Source organism: Sylvia atricapilla, chromosome 1 (genome assembly GCF_009819655.1).
Source record: "Sylvia atricapilla isolate bSylAtr1 chromosome 1, bSylAtr1.pri, whole genome shotgun sequence".
In the NCBI taxonomy this organism is placed as follows: domain Eukaryota; kingdom Metazoa; phylum Chordata; class Aves; order Passeriformes; family Sylviidae; genus Sylvia; species Sylvia atricapilla.
The window spans coordinates 86,055,370-86,077,713 of record NC_089140.1 but is presented as its reverse complement, the minus strand read 5'-3'; the positions used below and the strand labels follow the sequence as shown (position 1 = coordinate 86,077,713).

At 37.1% G+C, this 22,344-nt stretch overlaps 1 protein-coding gene across 5 annotated transcripts in view; it reads right to left on the bottom strand.

Moving 5' to 3' along the window:
* Positions 1-22,344, bottom strand: part of FHOD3 (formin homology 2 domain containing 3) — a 368,131-nt gene that overhangs the window by 26,361 nt on the left and 319,426 nt on the right. For all 5 annotated transcript variants that reach the window (XM_066327035.1, XM_066326999.1, XM_066327008.1 and 2 more), the window contains 5 exons: positions 21,260-21,442; positions 16,629-16,748; positions 16,002-16,163; positions 5,371-5,561; positions 3,669-3,861 (listed from right to left, as the gene is read on the bottom strand). In XM_066327035.1, coding sequence (XP_066183132.1) covers positions 3,669-3,861; positions 5,371-5,561; positions 16,002-16,163; positions 16,629-16,748; positions 21,260-21,442 — 849 coding nt within the window. The remainder of the gene's footprint in view (positions 1-3,668; positions 3,862-5,370; positions 5,562-16,001; positions 16,164-16,628; positions 16,749-21,259; positions 21,443-22,344) is intronic.

Sequence of the window (22,344 nt, the reverse complement as noted above, 5' to 3'; positions counted from 1 at the left end):
GGGCACTTCTCTGCTTGACTTTGTCCATCTCCAGTACCTGAGCATTACCATTTCTCTCCCTCCTGCTCCACATGGAGAGCACTCACTCCTAGAACCACTGCCCTACAGCCAAAGCTACTCCAGTACACAGGAGATATAGTTCACTACCCCTTCATATTTCCATGTCTGAAGAGGCATTTGCCTCTAGCAAATACTGACAACAGGAGTAAAAGCAGCAAAATAAATAAATCAACCTTATGTTTCACAAAGGAATCTGCTCTTACCCTGGTGTGTACATCCTGCCTTGCATTTCCTTCTTCATTTCATCATTATAAAAGCACTGAGAAATAGCGATAAATTAGGATTTTTCTAACATGTAATATTATCAAAAAGACTTGAAAAAATATTGCTATACTGAATACCACTTGGAGACACAAGATGTTAATTTAAAGGAAAAAAGGCCATTTGAGTCTACTGTCATTTAGTATTGGATGTTGCAGGACAGTTTGAGATCTCCCTCCTTCCCTTCCTCCTGCCTTCACATTTTTCCTTTAGGCTAGCATTTCTGTTCAGTGGATTTGCTGTTTCAAAGTATTATGTCTATTACATAGCAATTTTGGAATTGAAATTCTTAAGTATCTTGAAAAGCAAAGCTTCATAAATCTGGGAGACAGATGCTTATATTACCTACTATTATTAAAAAATATTTAAAAGCTCAGTCTTGTATCTATAATTGCATTTCTTCCCTATTTTGCTTTATTGTTATTTTTAGAGTTCCTGAAATGAGTGCTACCACCGGCTAAAGCCAGATGTAAGGTTACAGAGGCTAGGCAATTTCCCTTGTGAAACTATGGTAAACCACTGTTCTTCTTCCCTTACCTCTCTCCTCCAGACAACATTCACCAAGATTTAAACTGACAGTGCCCAGTCCATTTCAGCTATTAAAGAACACATAAACACAAAGAGATCTGTGGTAAAAGGCTGAAAGAAAGACTGGAAATATTCCCCATTGTGCTCCTCAGCCCTACTCCGTGTGAATAGTTGTTGAAGCTGATGCAAGTTCTCCATGCAAAAAGCCAGCAGACTCTCCATGCAATGAGCCAGCACCCCTCTGCCTTCCAAGTCTGCAGGGGGGACAAGGTTTAAGAGATACAGGCCTTCTCTTTAAGAACTGGGTTGGTTCTGGCTTATTCCTTTCCTACTTTTGTTAAAATCCCTCTTCATCTGCTTAAAAGCAGTATACTGTGAGGTGATAAAAATGAGACCCTGAGGAAACTTCTAAAAAGTAAATTTCAAATAACTGCACAATACTTTTAGGTCACCAAAAGCAGTAAATAGAATTCCATATGACTACTGCATATTATAATCACTTTCTACAAAGAATTTCTTTCCAGTGCCATGATCTCAACTTTCTTCTATCAGTGTTTTGTAACTCGTGAATCACTGTCAATGCATTACTGATCTATCTCCCCTTTCCAAGCCTTCAAATATAAAACACTAAGAAAATCAAAAACAGATACAAACCACAGCCAAAACAAAACTACAATAAAATTCCACGTTTTCATCATTCTTCACACATAAATATCTTCCATCCTGCTGACTTGGAAACTTGTTTTGAGGTAGATGTAACTTTGAAGTTGTCAGAGGAAGCCGTGACAAATAGTCTGATACAACTTCAATTTAGTTTTACCATATACTGCAGTTCAAATAAAAGGTAAATGAGGCCATATTACTGTGTTATGGTCAAAGGGATTTAGCTAAGTTCTGAAATAACTACATGGCCACATCAATAACTCCCTTAAAGAACATTCCTGTAAGGGCAGTCTTAAAGACTGTTGGTTTTTACTCGTGCAGGTTTTTGGTTTCAAGCTAATAGGACTGTTCTATAATTATAAATTAGTGATAAGCAAAATACGTTCCTTTTTTTAAGATCTGCAAGATATTTTTTGGTGTAACACTGGTTGACAGATGGCATTTAATTCTTGCCAAATTTCAACATCATCTTGAACTTAACAAGAGATCTTCTTCCAATAATACTTTTGTTCTGGGAAAGGTCTTGTCTCCTTTCCTCAATTTTCAGGAAACGGCCACTGTCCCTGATTCTGCCCCTTGCTGACTCACTGTCAAGCCTGAGACTTTTTCTGGTTTGAAAGAGTCCCATTTCTCTGCTTCCTGAACCCAGCTGCCAGTGACCAGAACTCCTTTCCTTCTCGTATTTTCTGCAGGAACAGGATATAGACAAGCTTTTTGTCTTGCCATAGCAGTTATTCAGGACAGATAATACATAAACACTACATTATATGCTAGGAACAAAGTAAGAAAACAGTAACTCCTCTACCTCTCAGTCTTGCTTAAACTACTAAAAAGTGTAAAAGCTATGTGAGGGAATGAAATTTTTGTTTTACAAAACTCTTTGGTTAATGCTGTCTTTTGGCTCCTTTAGAACATATCAGGAAAACCAAAAACCAATTGGAGAAATTGATCTCAATTTTTCAGTAGTTTTGAAAATTTGTATGACTATATGATACCCTTTGTATAAAATCAGAGCCTCTACCTTAACCTGAGACTACACTGAAGGAAGAAAACCTTTTGATAATAATGCAAGTTTAACATTTTTTCTAGATGGGGCAGATTTCCAAAGAGGATATTACCAGGAAAGATCTATAAATGATCATGAGTCAATGACTTAAATACAATCTCAAATCATGTCAGTCCCAATACATGTATATGCATTTATGTATTTATACTGACCCATGTTGCCTGAGCCATAAAACTGTAATCAGTTTTGGGCTTTTCATGCCAAAGGCAGGGGTAGCTTCAAATGCAATGAAACACTTGCATTTAATTGAGACTGCAGATTTGGATTTTGAGACAGATGGAAACTTTTATTAAGTACTGGCACTTCTTAAAATTCTATTTGGATTGAGTTAAACGACATCAACTTAAAAAAAAAAAAAAAAGAAAAATCAAGGGGATTTAAAAACCTTTTATGCTAAGAAAACTCATCTTATTTTAATTTATTCTATGAGTATGAAATCTTACAGTCAAAAAGTTTGCAGAGTAACATCTACTGTGGACATAAATTTGTCCATCCTTTCAGAATCCCAAAGTAGTCTGTTACCATAAAATTGGCTGGTCTGTGTTTTACAGTTAAGAAGGAAATTGCTGTGCATGCTCATGAAATATATGTATATGTGCATATATACACACACAGACACAAAAAAAGGTAAAATATCAAGATTCAAGATAGAATATCCAAAGATGGAGGAAAAAATCTATTAAAATTCGGCTGCAATCACTTAAATGGCTACAATGATTCATCATTTAAATTAAGTTCTCAGTTAGGAGTCTAATTTCTATGTTTTTTTTTCTTTTTTTATATTCTTGGCTGATCTGATACACACAGCTCCTGATGTCTTCTAGATATTCTTGACACTGTCTATGCAGCACACAGAGAAGATTTTTTTGGATACTTAATTTCAGTTGGTTCTTGTCCTATATATTTTTATGAAGCAGAAAATATACACAATCAAGGACTTGCAAGTTTTGTCTTCTAATACAGCAGAGTTCATTGCTTACAGCACAAGGACCTCTAAAAATAAAAACAGTGTAACAACACTCCATATACTACATTCAGTGAAAAAAAGATTTAAAAATCCATGCTATGGGAGATACCATTTGCCACTTACATCTGTTATCATTTTCCCTCTGGTCTTGTTTCTTTCCCTGTGGTTAGCTCGTTTCTGTTTTTGCTGCAGAACTCGTTCCCTGGTGGTGCGGTATTCCAGAGCAAATTCACTAATAATTTTGCAGAACTTATTGATGTTGACTTCACGTATTGCGTAGGGAGGATGGCCCATAAATAACAAAAATGAGTGAAACCTGGAAAAAAATGAGTTTATAAATGTAAAGGGAAAAAGTCTTTATTGATGGTCTCTTGGAAAAAAAAAAACAACCCTATATTTCACTGAATCCATTTATTACTTTACTAGCTCCCACCATTTCCTTTGTGCTACAGAATTTTCATGGATGCTTTGCATAACATTGGTATGTTTTATAATTAAAACCATGAAAGTTTAGCCTATGATAACTTCATCCCAGTCTACTTTCCCAGGCTGATGCAGGAGATAAAATGTTTATGGAACTCCATCACTTTATATGACTAATTTGGCACGTGAATGACCAATTTCATTTCAGTTATAGAAAAAATATTTATTAAATTTCAATTCTATTTATTTGTATTAAGCAACTTCAAAGAGGCTGTTGGGATGCTGGGCAAAGTCTAGACAAGAAGAATGCAGATTTACAGGCTAGCAAACACAAGAAGGAAAGAATTTCTGCTTCACAAAACTGACCGTAAAATTATATTATCTACCAAGTACGTTCATTTGGGACACTCTCAATGCACAGTTTTACTGCTTCTGTGGCATTCAGAGCTTTTGCACTATTTTCAATTTTTACTATTGCTTCTTTATATTGCATGATTTACAGCAGCACATAGAATGTGTAAAAATGTATGGGAATTCATTTTAACTGCATCTACATCCCTGAGGACAAAAAGTCTTCCAAATCCTAGAAAGACACCACTATATGAAAACATTTTTAAGAATGATCACAGCAGTTTCAGGGTATCAGAGGAGAAAGTTGATATTTTTCTTAGTTGCACAATGCACATGATAAAGAAAACAGGAAACAAATCAATTCACTTCCCTTCCATTGCAATTGGGATTTCTGCTCACTTATGGCATAAACCCTAAGTCATTACAAAAACAAAAGAAGAGCTGAATCAACTTCTCAAGTATTTACCCACAAATTTGGGATCATTTAGAATCCATTTCTTAATTTTGATCACAGCAATTTGAAAATTATCCAGAAGTCAGAAAATCTCTCACAATTTCACTAAACCAAATGGCAAATCCTAAGGAGAGGAATCTTAATTCTGCCTTCAGCTGGTATAAGCATAAGACTGGTTTCAGCTTCTGCATATGATAAATTTGTCAATAAAATTTCATTTTTTTTTTGCTACAGTCTGTTCTTATTTATCAGACAGTAAGCCAAGCCTCCTTAAAAAAAAACCAGGGACAAACAGAAAACCTATCGACTTAACTATAAAGTTGATAACTTTTAGGGACTAGGAGGAAAAAGAGACAGTATTGCACCTTGGGAATAAATGATTGCCTGGATGATTGCTTTTTTGGTTAAAAATATAAAAATTTCTGGAGTGGGGATCTTTCTTCAGTGGGGACTTTAACAAAGTATGCACCACATACAACCTGGTAATATTCCTTGCAGGAATAGGCATTAAACACTTTTAAACACATATTTATGATGTTATAATTTTATCAAGTCATTTAATATCAAGGTATTGATGTCACCAATATAATTCTGTACCTGTTAATTATTCTTCTATGAACAATCTTCAGGATTATGATTCTTTCTGCACAGTCTTTAAGGAACTCAGACATTTTTTGCTTTAGACTTGGCTTCATTTCATGCTTTGCTATAGACTTAAGGTGATCCCATGATGCTTTGCACCGTCTTTCCATCTGACACAAGTTCTCCTGGAGTTGTTCAAAGTCAACCTGAAAAAAACAGAAAGGAAAAGAAAAGTTAACACTTGAAGTTAAAACACTGCAGTTGCATACTTGGATATTTGAACAACGCAATCTGAATGTACAAAAAGGTCAAGGTAGCGGCAACACAACATCAATTTGCATTATTAATTATTCTTAAAATAATAAAAAATATCTTTCTATTGCACTATGTCGAGGAGTGTAATGTTAGTAAGGAAAACTGAAAACAAAGAAATACCCATAGACATATATTTGGTTTTATTCTAGGAGGCCCAATAGCTAAAGAAGGGACAAAAAAAATACTGTGATGTGTTTTTTCCCTTGCTAATAACTTCATGTTTGCACCAAGCAACTGCATGACTCAGTTCTTTCTGAGGTAATACAAAACTTTCTCTTTTTCTTAATCCTTTTCTCTACTACTCAAAGCTTTTTATACCCTGTTTACTGCTCACTGTTGTACCCCGCCAACAATTCTCCATTTTAGGAAGTACTTGGATCTATTCCCTAGTCATGCACTGACTTGTTAATAGATGATCTAGTTCTAATCACAAAATTCATGGGCCAGAATTTTTTAAAGCTCCATTGAAAGTATGTGTTATTTAGTGATCTCAGCACTAACTTTCATCCCTTGATATACAATACGAATTTAGTGGCTTGTAACGAGATCATATAACAACTCTGAAAGTCTCTCAACACAGTTAAAATAAATGATTGCACCTTACAGCAACATTCATCAGGACAGAAGCCATCACATTCCACAGAAGGTGAGGGAGAGCTTTTCCTTTATTCATCAACCAAAAAAGGTGTTCAAATCGCGATATTCTTATGAGAAGACACTCAGGACGTGTTGCTAACAACTCAACATAGTGCATCAAAGACCCAGCCACAGCACACAACAGATGAGAAAAATAAAACTAACCAACATGTTCTGGAATTCTGAAGAAAGGAAAAAATGATTTTATAATACCACTTCACAGTTCAGATGAACTCAAGCTATAAAATACAGACTTAGCTCCCGGATTCTAAACACATCAGAGCTTGGGATGTTACAGCCTCATACTCCAGATAATTCCTTAATGCTAAATGAAAACCAGTATCAAGGGCAGGTTTTATTTCATTCTTCTTAGTTGTGTGCAGTATCCACTGCTGAGACCTATACTGAGAAAAGCCATAAGAAATGCATTATTATTAAAAAGCTCCTGGTATTGATTTGATTTGTTTTTGCTGTGATTTATAAAGTGATGAATTTTTCCTCTTCACAAGGAAATAAAAACATCCTTTGATCCACTCTGCTATTCAGAAAAGCCCTGCAGGCGGAGCAGCTGTGGGGTATTTGCTTTCCTTATATCCATATCAATGCATATGTTGAAAAAAAAAAAAAGTCCTTTGCAGGTCAGTATTTTCACTGTTGATGATAAACACATTGCTGTTCTCCACAGATGGTGTATCTAAAACACACATGGGGAAAAATACTAGCCTTCCTGTTAAGGAAAAAAAAAAATCTAAGGTTTAGGTCTTCTTAGTAAGAATTTTACAACCTGGTTGAGGAAGCTTCTCAGCCTCTGTAGCTGAGAAATTTAAAGTCATGACATTTAGGACAGAATGAGTTTTAATCTATGAAATGAGAGGTTCTATCAAATTTTAATCTATCACATTTGATTTAATCTATCAAATCTCTGAGGTTCAGGTCTGTAGGGGTTCAGGAAACATCTTTGGAGAACAAAACATCTGGGGGAATGTGGCGAATTCCTGGCCCCTTGAAGTCTGCCAACAGTCAGCACATTCACAAGAGTGAGAAGTTCCAGCAGGGATGGGGGCAGCAGGTAGGGCTAAGGGACACTCATGAGTTTTTTGAGCACAAACAAAAATTCAGTCCTCTGTGGAAGTCTTAAGGAGATTGCAGTAAGAATGCCACCTGAACTCTCCTGGAACAAACCTCTTTGTGGTTTTGCTCTTGCTCTGTGGAGGACAAGTGTGCTTGAGCTGAAGTTGTAAACTCCTGGAAGGAGTAAAGTAGGAACTCCAATATAGGATAATGTTGTTTGGTACATGATGTACCTGTGTATTCCCCAAAGGCAAACTGTACAGTGCCTGAAACAACATGCCAACACTTCATGAAATCTCTGCCTGCTGGCTCTCTAGTGTTTGGTCACTTGCATGTGGAAAGAAAGGAATATACTTGCAGGAAAACATCCTCATGTGAAATATTAAAGTTCCAGTTTTTCTTGGATTCAATCAGGTACCCCACCTGACACTTTATGAAATGCTATTTCACACTGCTGAGTTTCTGTGTGACAGAATCCATCACATTTCAGTCTGCTCCAGGTCTGTGGTTCTGCTTAGGGTGCTATATACAAATGTAACAGTAAGAGTGATGAGCAATCCCAACTACAAGAGATCCCCAATCATGTGTCCATATGATAAGGAGAACAAAAACTTGTAAGGAGTAACACTGACAATTATTCAATATATTATGCATAAAGAAAACATAGAAAGGTATTTATAGTACCATACTACCTCTTTACCAGTTGACACACAGCATTGCCAAGGCACCATGGATTGCACTTTCTGATTTATGTGCATATTTTATGTGCTTATTTCTAATACTTTACTAAAGGAATTAATGATGTGTAATAGTAGAGAAACTTTCTTGATTCCTCTTTGTTTTTTTATTTCTTGACAGGAAAGATGCACCAATTCTTGCCTGCAGCTGGATGGTCATGCTGGGATTAAGAAGGAATTCAGGTGAGTTATGGCTCCAGGAAAGCTCAGCATAGAAGGTACTCAGACAAGAAATGCCGTGGCATTATTTTACAACTATGCTCCACTGAATAAAAGGAAGCAGTAATCTTGCTGGACAGTAGTGTGCAGATATTGTAGCTGGCCCAAGGATTTGAAGGAAGGTAGAAACATATATTCTTCTTCCTCCTCAGTAATATATGTGCAAAACACAGCAGCTTGCTGGCCTTGAATAGTTATATTCTGCCAAAATTTTTTAAATTAATACATGTTCTTTTCTACAGGAAAAAGAATGAGTGGTCTTAGGCTGTTATGCGAAATAGGAGTGTCCTTTCTTTCAAACATTTTGAAATGTTTATTTTAATTTGTAAACCAATTTAGAAAAAGCAACTTTCTAAATGCTCCTGGGATATATTTGATGTTCCTCTTTTCTCTGGCCAGGTTCCTCTCCATTCACAATCACACTAGCTAAAAACCATTCAGAACTACTGGTATCTGTGAAATCTCTTGCTAGGCCCACTATTCATCTTCTGAGAAGTGCCTTAGTAGATACTGTTTGACCAGAGGGGAGTAGCCACAGACAGTCTTTGCAAATAGGATGTAAAGACAAGTTTATGTGAGAAAAGCCCTGCAGAGTCAGCCTCAGCAAACCACTGCCCTAAACTCACTAATGGGCAACTTTAGAATTAAAACTCTATTTTTCAATTTAACACACCACCATATTTTGCACAAATGACTCACAGCAAAGAATAAAACCTTCCAACCACATGCCAGAAACAGCACTCACTTTAATCACTTTTTATATCGCTATTTACTGCTTGCTACCATAGAAGCAGATGACTTTGCTATAAACTGCAAAAATAAAAATAATTCTACCAAGTTTCTCATTCTACTGGGCTGAGAATGCTGTACCTCATGACACACTTACTGCCCAGCTTCTGTTCTCACTGGTTTTTACCTGACTCAAAAACTGCCACCACCATCAAACAGCATTTACTTCCCTGTTCATTCTGGTTCCCTGAACATTGGTCCTTACAAAGCCTATTTTTTTCAAGTACAACTCTATCCAATATCACATGCCATGTATAAAAGTTGCAAACTTTCTCATTCATGAAATACTAGACCATGCTCCAATCATTGAGGCAGGACATGGATCAGGGAGCCTTTCTGATCTTTGGGTTGGGAGGATATTCCTCTGTGTGGCCACTAATACCTCATGGCAACACAGGAATTGCACACTTTATTATTTGCTGGGAGAGCGGAATGGCTGCTTTGAGGTAACATTGGGAATTAAATGCAGTAGCTGGAACCTAAAGTGCCTTCTACTATATATTCTCCAGGGTGGCATATACAACTCCAGGTATGCCCTGCTGTGCACTGCCAACAATGGCAGCCACTCTGAGATAAGAGGTCATGTTTCTTCAGCTTTACAAACAGGTTTCCTCTTCCAGCTAAGTCTTCTCTAGTCTTTGGGCTAAGGTCCCCCACTGCTGAAAGTACAAAACCATCCTAAAGTCAAAGATGCTGCACCTAAATACACTCACATTTCCTGCCTCCTGTGTTAACATTCAGCTCTTCAACAGGGTCAAAGATTTCATAACTGCATTGAAGCACAAAACTCCCAAACAAGGAAATGAATGGAAACTGATGAAGCACTTCTTTTTAAGATCACTGTATCCAAAGTTTTGTTCTGAAGTGAATAACTTATTGCACAGCCTCAGCATGCTTGTAAAATATTTCTGTTGTTTGATACCCCATTGTTGTTTGCTATAGCTTGTTTCATTTAGTGGTGAACATATAAAATCCAGTTATTTTCTAAGGAAGACCTGCATCTCTGCATTTTTATCTTAGTCACAAAGTGCATTTAAGGGAAGATTGATGCTTTCACAATGACATGTTGCCTTAAATGCACAATAAAATGACAAGTATTTTATTGTACCTCATAGAAAGATATACATAACTGTACACAAGCTTTCTCTTTTCAAAGTTCAAGATAGTTTCTGCAGCAGACCACAGTCTAGTCTGAGCTGTTTATAATTTAGGGTCAGACCGTTCATTCTCACATTATTACAGGGATGCGTTCTGGCAGGGAACATGAAATCTTCCTCTTTTCCTGAGTTGGTTCAGTGCCAAAGGAAATTCTGAGAATTGCTCCTTGCAAACACACTGTCATCTGAGAGCAGCGACCTTCTGTGGCGTATGTTCAAAACTCTGCCTCCTCTAATATTTCCATCCTGGCTTCCTTCACCAAGCATCACAAGAATTATCCCAAGACCCTTGTTAGTCTGACTTGCACACTGTGGGAATGCATTTTAGGTGAGATATATGCCAGCTCTCTAAAGTAATCAATATATAAACTTCTTTATACATACATTTCTAATTCTAGGGTACGAGGCGGCATCCTGCAAAGACAATTTTGGAAATGAGAACACCTGAATCAACTCACTAATGAAAAATTAAAGAACAGAGGTGGCAGAGGTGCTTAGTGAGGGATGACCAGATCATTCTGCCCAATTACACAAACACCTCTAGTTACATACACAACTCTACTGCATTTTACTTCATTAAACAATATCCTAACTATATGGGATCTTTTTGTAGATGTTGTATAACAGTTCTCACAATCTGGGACAAAGGGGAGCCATACCACACAGTGACAGTAACAACACAGTAGGTGCCTTCAGATGGTGTTATGTCACCTGCAACAATTCCTGCAGTCATTTCACCAGGAATGCAATTGAAATATCACAGTGCCATCAGGCATATATGCTAAACTTCATCTGCTCTCTTTGAAGATCCTTCCCCCTTGCCCCAGTTTGCCCTGCAGCCAACAGGATCTGCCTTTCCCTTCTCTGCTTTCACCTCTGCTCCTGCTAGGATCTGGGGCAGCTGCTGGCATCACAAGGCATGACTGTAAGAAACCTTGCATTCCTGGACTTTTTTTTCCATGGAAAATAATTTGACTTTTGGAATTTATTTTTGTTTGAAATAATGTAGGGAAAACATACTTGAATGATAACTGCACACAAATACTTTCTGTCAAGACAGACATGAGAAACCCAACTGAAAGAGTACAGGAGGCGGGATGATTTTCCCTACTTTTTTTTTTATTATTATTTTTAATCCTGTCTCTGCTTTCCAATGTATCAGGGAGAAGCTATAGCATGTCAAATATCTCTTCCATTCCAGCCAGCTCCTTTCTCCTCATGCCTCCCTGCTAAGGTGCTCAGAGGGCAGGCAGCTGCAGGCTTCCTTCTCCCCTGTGTATGCCTTAGGCTCCTCCAAAGTTCTTTCCAATCAGCCATCCTTGCCCCCTCCTGTGTTGCTAAAGTTTCCTATTTCTTACTTTTAAAGGCTGCCTGCTTCTCCACTGCCTAGTAGCTGCCAGTGTCCTGTGCCCAAGTGTCTTGCTACAGGGGTTAAAAACCAGACAGAAGTTTGGCATCTTGTAAGTAAAATCAGGGGAAGAAAATGACAATTATAGTTTACTCTATGGAGCTGGCCAGCTTTCAGATGCACAGGGGAAATATTTATGGGTTAGAGAGAGAAGATGAACATTTTTAATAAGGAAAACATCTTTATCCACTAACAAGATATTTGGGCTGAGGCAACCACTTAAGGAAATTTCTAGGATCAAAACTTGATCTTAACTGCAGGAATCTGAGGGTCTACTTCAGTATTAGGTACATCAGTTCTGCTACAACTTCAGTGAAAAAAAACAACTTAAAATATCAAGAAAATAAAAAGGGCAAGTGATTTTAACCATGTGATAATAAATAATCAGTGTTGTGCATGACTATATAAATGCTTTTATTTATCTAGAATTCGATTTTTCCACTAATTTTTTCACTAGTGTCTTTTTTTTTGGTTAATGAATGCAATCCTTCAGTAAAAAGCCACAAGTTTTGCAGGAACTATATACCATTTTGTCTCTGGTCCTTCTAGCTTCTTTTGAGTGGGGCAGCCTCTTGTCTTTATGTTTCTGGGTTTGTTTTGTGAACTAGTGCTCAGGAAATTCGCATATGATGCGCATTTCAGGGGAAGGGGCATCTCTGTTTATCTACAGGACGGAAATTGTTTAGCCTTTGTGGTTTTTTGAAAGATGCTTGTAGGGAAAACAGAGCTCAAAATACAGTCTAATCCACAGTGAAATATTAGTTCTCCTTTCCTGTCAGCTTTCCTAAACCAAGATTTCGCCTTGTCGGTGAACATTCCCTTGAAGAGGGCAACTTGGATGGCTTCCACATCCTAACTCTTTGATTTGTGGCAGCTATGATCAAGTGGGAATAGAGCTTGTTACAATAATCCATCAGTGGTTTAACACATGCAGGAACATCCCAAGGAGGGAGACCTTGGGCGACACGGGCAAGGTTAAGGCTGTAATTTCTCTTAATGTGATTTTGTCTGGCCTTTTTAGATTTTTGTCTGCTTTGGGCAGGGCCACTGGATCAGCAAACCACAGGCTGAAAGACTGTGCTCAAATTTGAGCGCTCTTAGACCCAGTTTTTTTTTATAAATGACAGCAGTAGGTTAAGCTTTCTTTCACTTTGTATGACTGAAAAATAGAAGATCCACTTAGGAGAACACCATACATGGTGGTGTGGTGAGAATTTTGGAAAACAAAGGCTCTTCTCTTTTGTGGTATTTTTCTTCTAAGTGATAAACTTGATCCCAATCTAAGAAAAAAGGGAAATAATTTCTTAGCAAAGAGAAGAAACAGGAAATGAGAAACCAATATACCTAAATGTTAAGAAAGTAAGAATCACTAAATAAAAAAAAAAAAAAAACAAACATAAGAGAAAGTTAAAATCTTCCAAACATTAGAAACCAAACGCACTGAAGGCAATACACCAGAGCCTAAACATAGGCTCCATAAGAGAAAAACCAGGAGAAAAGAGATGGAATCTAAAGAGAAAATATCTAAGGATATAAAACAAAAGCCACAAATTCCTTTATGGTCTTAAAAAAAAAGTAGGAGGTCCTGGATCACTGGGGATGAAAGAAGCTGAGGAAGACAAAAATTAGAGAAGGGAAGCAAGATGACTTCTCTTCATCCACTTTCACCACAGAGGATGTTGGGGAAAAGCCTAGTCTGGTTCTCCTTTCCTTTTTCTGAATTACATTTTTAATAGACATGAAATAGTAGCATAATAGCAAGGTTCGAAACCTTAATAACAGAAACACATGTTGGAAAGAGATGATACCTCATTAAGCAGTAAACAAGTAGAATACAGTAATTCTGACATCAATTTAAATAAAGAAATTGAGCCGCTGGCTCAAGGAGTATGAATGTGTATGAAACTGTACTTGGTAACTTAGGGAATCAGAGGACAGCAAAAGTTCTGCCTATCCCTAGGAAAGCAGCAAAGTTGATGCAGAGGTCCAGGTTTTATTAACATATCTGGTAACTTGGCTGAAAGGATGAGTGACAGGAAACTTAATACATAAAAATAACCACTATATTCTGAATGTGTATAAAAAAGGGAATAGATAAGAGTAAGTAAGTAAATTAAATTTCAAAATCTTTTCAAAAGCCATGGGAGGCCACCTATGAATTGTGAGGTTAAGAGGGCAAAAGAAAAGAAGGAACATACATTGATTCTCATTTGCTGACAAGGCTAACAGCTGGTATCTCAGAGTTTGTACTTTGGATTTCAAAATTATCTGGAAACAAGGAAGCACATCCAGAGGGTAAAATCTACAGAAGGCAGGAAATTATTCAGATTAGTCCTGACTGAAGATTATTAAGAGTTTGAGAGATAAGCAGTAAATCTTCTTCAGCCGATCACAGTCACTGCTGTGGACTGCAGTGAAGTGCACAGGGCATGGCAGCATCCAACTCCGTTGAGGGCTCTGAATGCTCTGCCGGCTCAGCTTGGACGTCCTTGGGAACTGCCCTGGGACAACAGGTGTCCAAAGGGCAGCAGCAGTCAAAGAACACAGAGAAAACTTCAGAACATCTAACAAAAGGTAGCAGAAGGGACAAATACAGTAAGATATTACACTGCTGAAGAGAGGCTGGAATACTGTATTTACTATTGTTTAAGACATTCTGGAAAAGTAAGATGGAGGAAAAGTGTGGAAATAGTCTCATAAGAAAAAGATATAAAAGAATCATTTAAAACTTAGACAAGGATCTGAGCAGCCTAGTTTAACTTGGTCTTGCACTGAAAAGGTTGATGGGTCATACGACCTTCAGAGATACTTTCCACCCTAAATTATTCTGTTAATTAGAGAGAAAAAATATTTTGACTGTTCAGTATATCCAGCTAGTAAAACCAGAACCTGGCAAATTGAACAGTAGTAAAAAATAAGATTATGAATTCATTGTTGCAAGAACTACACTAGGAGCCAAAATAAGAATTCATTTCTGCAGTTTAAAAAAAAATGTTGTATACAGACGTCTTGGGTCATGGGGGCAAACAGAGTTGTTTGCTCCTACACTCTCCAGCTCCTCTTCCAACATCCAACTAAGGAGGCCTTTGGAAAAAGAATCATTCCTCTATTTGATGCACATATTGAGAATTATGGCTCATGAAATAACATTTTTCTAGGAGAAATCTTTCATCCACTTAGAAACCTCTTGTGCTCTTCTGTCAAGCAGTTGGTATTGACCATGGTCTGATTCAAGACACTGGACACTAGATGGACACTATAATTACCTGCTGTAAATATTACCATTTCCATGAGACATGACTCCTAAAGAGAATTATGTTCGCTATCTCCCCTGTTTACCCCATTAATCAAGCAATGTACTATTTTAAGGGTTATTAATGAAATCTCACACTCTGAGAGATTCAAGAGTGAGTTTACAGTGTTCCTATCATGTCTGCTCACATCAGTAATAAATAATCTCCATCAAGTCATTGACCAGACCTATGCATTAACCAGGGAATTACCATTTTTTGACAAGAGGTGCTGCCACAAGTTTCCTTTATTTCTATTCATGCTCACTAACTCCTAGCCATGAACATTATTTTCAGAAGGAGGACAGAAAAGTAGTACTAAAATGTAGTAAACTTTACTTTGATTGTGGCAGAGTACTGGAACAGGCTGCCCAGAGAGGCTGTGGGGTCCCCTCCTCTGGAGATGCTCAAAACCCACCTCAACTTTTCTTCTGCAACCTGCTCTAGGTGAACCTGCTTTAGCATGGGGTTGGACTAAGTCATATGTTGAGGTCCTGCCCAGTCCCACCTGTTCTGTGAGTTAAACCAAGTATTTCAAGGACTCTTTAATTATGGAAACAATTTTACTAGTAAAAAATTAATTCCTTCCATCAGATTTAAAATACAATCAGGCATCTGCCTTAAAAAAAGAGATTCCCCCAAACCACAGAATAAATATATCTGAAGATACTGGCCAAATAAAGTTTTAACCTGAAAATAGTTCCTAATAGTTATATACATTAATAATGTACACAACATTAAAATGGCTGCCATAACCAATGGCTGCCTAAGAGTGCACTGACAAGGGAACCTTGTGACAGACAGAAATAAAGAAGAGGGAAGCAGTGGCATCTTTGAAATTCAGTGCAAATGACACAATGAACACACATTCATAAATAGTACTGCAACCAGGGAAGATCAAAAAATCAAAGAATAGAATAAAATCTTCAAAATCTCACTTCAAAGAGGTTTTACAAAAATGTACTAATAATGTAAATACATGGCATACATGTAAATACAAAATGTATTTACCTACTGGACATACCTTGGCTGACCTAGTGATGGCCCCGATCTCTGAATAAAGATCAGTGCTGTCTGGGAACTTTTCTACCACCATAGTGCAGACATGGTGCAGGAGGGACTGTTTGTGCACTGTGTCCTTGACTTCTGGAACCTTCTCGAGGTAGCTCAACTCAAAAGCTTTGGCCTGTAACGGAAAAAAAAAAAAGTAAGAAATAAAAAATAAAAATTTTTACTCCTTCCCATGCAGATTAGTAGACAAAAATGATGACCAATAAGGGGCAGAGGGGAAAGAAGAAGAATCCTACAGGAGAGGAAACTTATAGCTTTTATTAATTTTTAACTAGCTGAAGACTGGGCCTAAAATCAGTCCATCTGCAGTGAAACGACCCATGACACAGTTCTCACACTTTGAATGCAAAACACTACACTTAAGGGAGTTACACTGCGTAGCTCCACGTTTCCTTCAGATTATGCTGAAAGAGACAACACACAACACAAAATACCCTAACACACATTAAAAGCATGTTCTATTCCCTAAATTACTTTTCTGGTACAAAATAAATAGTGGGTTGCAACTTTCACAATGGTTTTGACTTCTGTTTTTTTGAAGGACAAAGCTGCCCGGGAAATGCTGGGACACCAGGCTTACGTTGGTTCCGTTCAGAAAGTTCCCAATGGCTAGCAGAGTAGAAAGGATAAATCCCAAAGTTTTATTGTGCTCCAGTTGGTCCATTCCCTCCTTCAGGTCTAGCAATGGTTCTGCAACTTCCTACCATAAGAACAGAAACAAGAAAGTGAAGGTTAGTTTTTAATTCTATGGTTTAGATTAATTACTGCAAAAAGTTCCTGAACTGGCGTCTTGCAGAGTGTAAACTGGCCATGTGTGCTGGCTTTCTTCCATGTTCCAGCTCATAAATCACATGCAAGGACAGCAGAAAAAGTACATAAAATATTTTCCGACTGTTGTTCCTTTATGTATGCAATTGCCTTACTTGTCCTGGGGACTATCCTGTGATTCCAAACAGAAGAATGCTGCTGCATTTCAGTTAAACATATGAACACACCCAAGCCCTGACTGATAAAAAAGCTTCTTAAGAGTATTTTTTCTAATCTTTGAACAACAAATGAAAAAAATTTAGAAACCTTGCTGACTTTACAATTGTAGCTTGACCTTACAGCTCTCTTTAACCAATGGCCATTTCTGTGTTTTAGATATGGTTTTGTGCTTGTGAGAATTTCAAACTGGAAAAAATAAAATCTACTGTAAACATCAAGCTTTACAAATAGTCTCGTTTTGATCTTTTATTTTAACGCATCTTCCATCCACACATGTTATCTGAGTATAGATACACATACTGGTAAGGCTTGAAACCATAAATTTTGTTCTATTACCTCAGGAAATGAACTACACCAGAGAGTTCAAAGGAAGAGAGTAAGGGTAATTGAGTTGACAGAATTTATTTCTATGTCTCTGTGTGAGGCCCAGAGTTATTTATTTTGTATGCACAGTAACAGTTCACATTGTTTCTATCTTCACATGCCATTCTAAGCATCCGTGAGCAGCATTCTTTTCACAGAATCATAAAATGGTTTATGTTGGAAAAGACCTGAAGATCATCTAGTTCCAACCCCTGTGCCATGGACAGGGAGACTTTTTTCCCCCAGTTTCCCAAATTGTTATATTCTTTATGAGCCAAGAAGCCAAAATTAAGTTGCTATTTTAGACTAAGAGGCAAAGTAACTGAGAACTTCACTTTCTTGGAGACATACAATGGTTCCTTCAACAACTGTAGTGATATTTTACCATAAAAGATGAATGAAACATTTCTAGTCACTACAAAACAATTTGTCTCTTGAAAAGAATATGGCAAATTCAAGACAAATTAAGAGATGAGATAGTGAGCTAAGTAGTTTATACATCAGAGGAGAGGTGCTAAATAATCCAAGACTTTATCAATGTGAACTAAAATGAAATTTCTGCACAGTATTCTTTGAGTTGCTTTCAACTCCAAGTCAATTTAGTTTATTTTGTTGATTTATGGGATGACTCAGACTGCTCTGAATCTGTGGTAAACAAGGGTTTCCGAACTATTTCATTTAGATCAATTGTCAACCTGTCAAAAAAACATTCCTAAAAGACAAATATAAAATATTCTCCAGGTGAATAAAAAGGTGGCTTCCAAACCAGGCCATACTGAGCCCTTCATTTAGCTGTTTAGACAAGTTATCTGAGCTTAGAATTTCTTGCATATAGTACACATTTAAAATTACTCTTTATTTCTTATTTTATTGTAGGATTAAAAAACAATGAAGTAGAAAGTGCAAGATACTAAATAATCAGATAAATTTCTGAGTTTTTCAAATTTACCCACTCTTTCTTCTTATAAAACTCACCTTCTACCTAAAGAGGGCTTATAGATAAGGCAGAGCTACCTCATATCCTTGGATACCACATTTTATTTTTCAGCTAAAAATTAGGTTTGAATGAAATTTGAGGAATGGTCCAGAACTTCTGTCTGAAAGACGCCTCATAATGCCTGATAAATGTTTGATGCAATGTAAAAATGAACTCAACTCATTGTACTTTTCTCATTTCTGCACCTGTTTATATTAATTGTATTAATTTTGTGATCTTTTAAGTTGTCAGAAAAAAGGATATATTTGTCTGCAGTGATTTTAATAAAAAAAAATCAAAGCTTCTATTCCTTATTTTAAGAAATTTAAATTCCTTTTGAGAGAATAAAATTTGACAATAACTGCATCATAAGTAGTTCCATATGAGGAATGAATAGCAACACGGTGCAATTTTTTTAACCTCTTTTGTCTGTGCATTTAAAATAGGACACCAAAAGAAAGGTGAGAGAAATTATCGTTCCATTGACAACTTTTGGTAAGCAATGAATTTAACATTTCAAAGCTCAGCATACACATTATCAAGTAAATAATTTGGAATGGGCTTTTTCTTTTTTAAATTTTCTATAGAGAACAAAGAGTATTTATTCATGCAGTTCAGCCTCTCACAGGCTGAGGATGCTCCCTACAAATGTAACCTGACTTGCTTTAGTTAATTAAATTCAAGCCAAGATAGACAATCTCTTATTATGCCTGAAAATTTTTCATTGACATAAACAATGTATCACTTAACCCATTTCTTGAACAATTCATGTTCTTTTCTTCCACGTTGACAGAGATGAAGCTAAGACCTAATTAGGCAGAACTCTACTCTTGGCAGGTTAGCAGAAGAGTCCCATGTATGGGAACCCTGGTCATACCGATAGCTCAGGTATTTCACACTGTTGGTAACGGGACCACCTAAAACTTCCAGCCTCAGGGAAATAATAGCACTCATATCTTACATAAAATATATGTGTGACTTGGTAAATAATGAGTGCTTTCTGAGCTGCTATGAATTTTCCTTAGTACAAAATAAGATTTAAAAAGAAAAGATCAAGCAAATGCCAGAATAAAAAAAAAATGGCAAAAGCTGTGGAGCTAAGTGATTTTGCGACCTAAGTTTCATGAAGGGTTTGCCCTTTTGCAGATAGATCTTCTGCAAAAACACAGTCTCAAGAACAGAAGAATGCTAGCAGCTCAAGGGACTCTTTTATCATCATAATCACTAATGCAAATTACTTCATTTTTTTAAACTGAATATCATAGTATCTTATTTTGGTCTAAATAACATTTATGTTTACTGGTTACCCGGAACTTAAACTCTGACCTCAACCTTTTGGTAATGGAGACACCCAGGTGCTTGCTCTCCCTTGCACGCCTGATGTCTGTCCTGCTCCTTTGCCCTCACCCAAGGCCCAAGCTGTCTGTCCTAGCTATGCTTGTCTGCTAGGCTTATCATGTGCTCCTCATACTATATCACAGTTATCATGTGTTACTTCCTCTACCACTTTATGGGAAGTACTGTGCTTAATCCTATCTACCTTCAAACAGGGATGAAAATGTTGGTTTTGTCTTCACTACAGCTGTTGTTTCTTTGAGTAATTTAAGTTGATTTGGGATATTTTGTACTAGCATGCATTCTGCATGGGTTTTAGCTGGCAATAAATTAACTAACTTTGTGGCAAAAGGAAAACTTTTAGAATTTCTTTAGCTTTTTGCTTTTTGATTGAGAGGACTCTAGAAATTCTGGATATATGCAGAGATTAACAGCTACAGCTAACTCGTCTTACATGAAAAGTACTATTTAGCCTTGTGGTAACTTCAAAGCAGAATAAATAGCTGTACCAGAGTAAAAAAAAAAAACAACCCAAAACAAACAAAACAAACCGGCAAAAAAGTATTCATGTCCCATACAAGTATTTTGTTAGACAGGTCAGAAATATAAATGGCTAATACTAAAACATTCCAATTAAAAATCCTGAGTATCACCTGCAAATCAAGTCACTGTTGCACAGCTCATTAAATACAATTGCTAGGTAAACATAAAGCATTTTCCTAAGCATGTCCCACTTTTTAGAATCCACATCATACAGTTATACTAATTTTTCAATAAACACCTATGTGCACAGATACATATACAAAACTAATACATAGAGAAGATAGCTGCTTTAATGGCAATGCCAGGGGTATACACCACCAGAGCAGCCAAAAGGAAGCTCCTGTGCAGAGATTCCTGAAAGACCTTGTGAAAGGCAGCAAGTACCTGAAACCCCTACAGTCTGTCTCATCTATGCACCAAAATTTTACCCTCATTTTAAAATATTTGCCCGTGATTCATCGTTCTTGTCAGACACCCCAATTATAATTCATTCTTCAAATGAATGCCATCCGTGGAGAAGGTGGCAACAACTGTGGGTGACTGAGATGAACAGTCTTATCTTTTGTATAGAATTTTGAGAGCTATAAACAATAAAACCTCAATGGACAGTGTTTTCCTTTGTTCAAATGGATTTAAGATCAATACTCTCATAATGTAAGACTGAATACAGTCATCCTCACTAAATCTTTACCAAAGAAAAATTCTCATTGCTCTGAAGTTAGAATTTCCTGAATAACAACATCTGGAGAAGATGTGGCAGAGATTTAGCCCTCTTCTTTGTTTCAGTATCATTACTGACTAATTAAAGGAAGGAAGACATAATCTCTTAATTTTCTTTTATAGAAGAAAGAGATTATGAAGGATCACTTTAGCTGTTTCCTGGTTGGCCACTAAAACAAAAGCGACCCATTTACCATTTCCTCAAAATGTCCATATAATTCCAAGGTCAAGGAAAGATTAAGCAAAGCCTCGGAAGAGTCTCCACCCATCCCTGTGCTTTCCCTCACCTTTTCCACTATCTCGTAGTCCATCTTGAAAGCCCAGAGCTGGAGCCTGGCGGAGAGCTCGCTGATGGAGGAGAGGGTGAGAAGGAACTGCTCAGCACTGCCCAGGGGGACATCGGGATTTGCTAGCTGTGCCTCCTGGATCTTCTGCTTCTCCTCCTCAGTTGGGATCATGGTCAGGATTTTCTGTACAGGGAGACAAAAGGCAAGCATCAGTGGTGGGGCTGAGTGGAGTGTGACCTGGGTGAGCCCACAGTAGAAGTCCCCAAGTCCTTGGCTGTTAGGTTAGGACAGCACAGTAGTAACCAAGAACTAGTCCACTGCATAAGGAACCAAAATGAGGACTTCTATCTCACACACCTGCAGTTTGTTTAAAAATGTACCTGGATTAAAATGTCTTTTTATTTTTTTGAAATCTGTATTCAGATATGGTTAATCATGGGATGAAATACTGAAGGAGATAAAAGGAAATTAGGACTGATCTCATCGACTTTCATATGTTTAAGTCAGAACTTAATATCTTTCTGTAAATTACATACAGAAGTCAGGATAGAAGGAAAACAGTTTTGTGGCCTCTGATTTACAACAGGTCAGACTAGATTTTAAGATCCTTTTTAGCCCCAATATCTACAAATCCTCAAGCACACTTGTAAGTATACAGGAATAACTTGAAGACTCCTGTCCCTTGCTGTTCCCATAATTTTTTATTTTTTGTTCAGTCTGTTTTGTTTTTCTTATGGAACATGGAAACTATTGCAACTTATAGGTCACTGCTAAAGATTTCACCCTAACTGACCATTTCCCAAGGAGCACACACCGAATTTAAAGCTGAATTATTCATTGCATAACATATGCCTTTTTATCTTTTTATCTGAAAAAGGATCTCAGTACCTTCAGTTTCTGCTGTCAGTGTGGCCCCAAATATTTAAATTTTCCCTTCAATTCATGGATTTTACAGGTTTGTTTAAAAGCAGCAGCTTTCCTCCTGAAAGTATTGCTCTCTAAGGTATTGCCTCTTAATCAGTTTTTAACACAATGAATGCACTTCAAAATAAAAAAGAAAAGCAAAACAACATAAAGGCTTCAGG